The following is a 387-nucleotide window of genomic DNA, read 5'->3' as shown; positions in this document are numbered from 1 at the left end:
TTACACCACCACTCGTACTCCTCTTACGACAAGCTCCACGTGCCGAGGAAGCAGATGATCGTTTTGACGTGACTTCTTCTCCTTCTCTTAGCATCGCCCCCCCTCTAGTAGAAAAACTGCTGATCGATGATGAGGTATCTTCTTCCTTCTCTCCACCTTCTCCTTCAGTCTCTCCAAATCTCCTAGTTAAGTTATCCAAAGAACACGAAAGAGATGAAGAATCTCCCGGAGGAGAGGTGATATGGACAGAAGGAAGAGAAAGAGTTGACCCGTCTCCTAATCTTTCGTTCTCTCCAGCACGTGTCTCGTCTCGTCCACCATCCTTATCTGTCATTCCTCCTCTCTCTTGTGATATGGGTGGTATTGCTCTTGCGGTCATCGCTGTAT

The 387-nt window shown here is 47.8% G+C and overlaps 1 protein-coding gene across 1 annotated transcript in view; it reads right to left on the bottom strand.

Moving 5' to 3' along the window:
• Nucleotides 1-387, bottom strand: part of CSUI_001164 (uncharacterized protein) — an 8,430-nt gene that overhangs the window by 4,389 nt on the left and 3,654 nt on the right. Inside the window, exon 1 of the mRNA XM_068061370.1 lies at nucleotides 1-387. This exon is cut by the window's left edge and continues 4,389 nt beyond it; it is cut by the window's right edge and continues 3,654 nt beyond it. Within this exon, the coding sequence (XP_067926656.1) occupies nucleotides 376-387 (12 nt within the window). The 3' untranslated portion in view covers nucleotides 1-375.

This window comes from Cystoisospora suis (assembly GCF_002600585.1).
Source record: "Cystoisospora suis strain Wien I chromosome Unknown contig_465, whole genome shotgun sequence".
Classification (NCBI taxonomy): Eukaryota; Apicomplexa; class Conoidasida; order Eucoccidiorida; family Sarcocystidae; genus Cystoisospora; species Cystoisospora suis.
The sequence above is the reverse complement of the archived record's forward strand: the minus strand, read 5'-3'. Positions and strand labels throughout refer to the sequence as shown.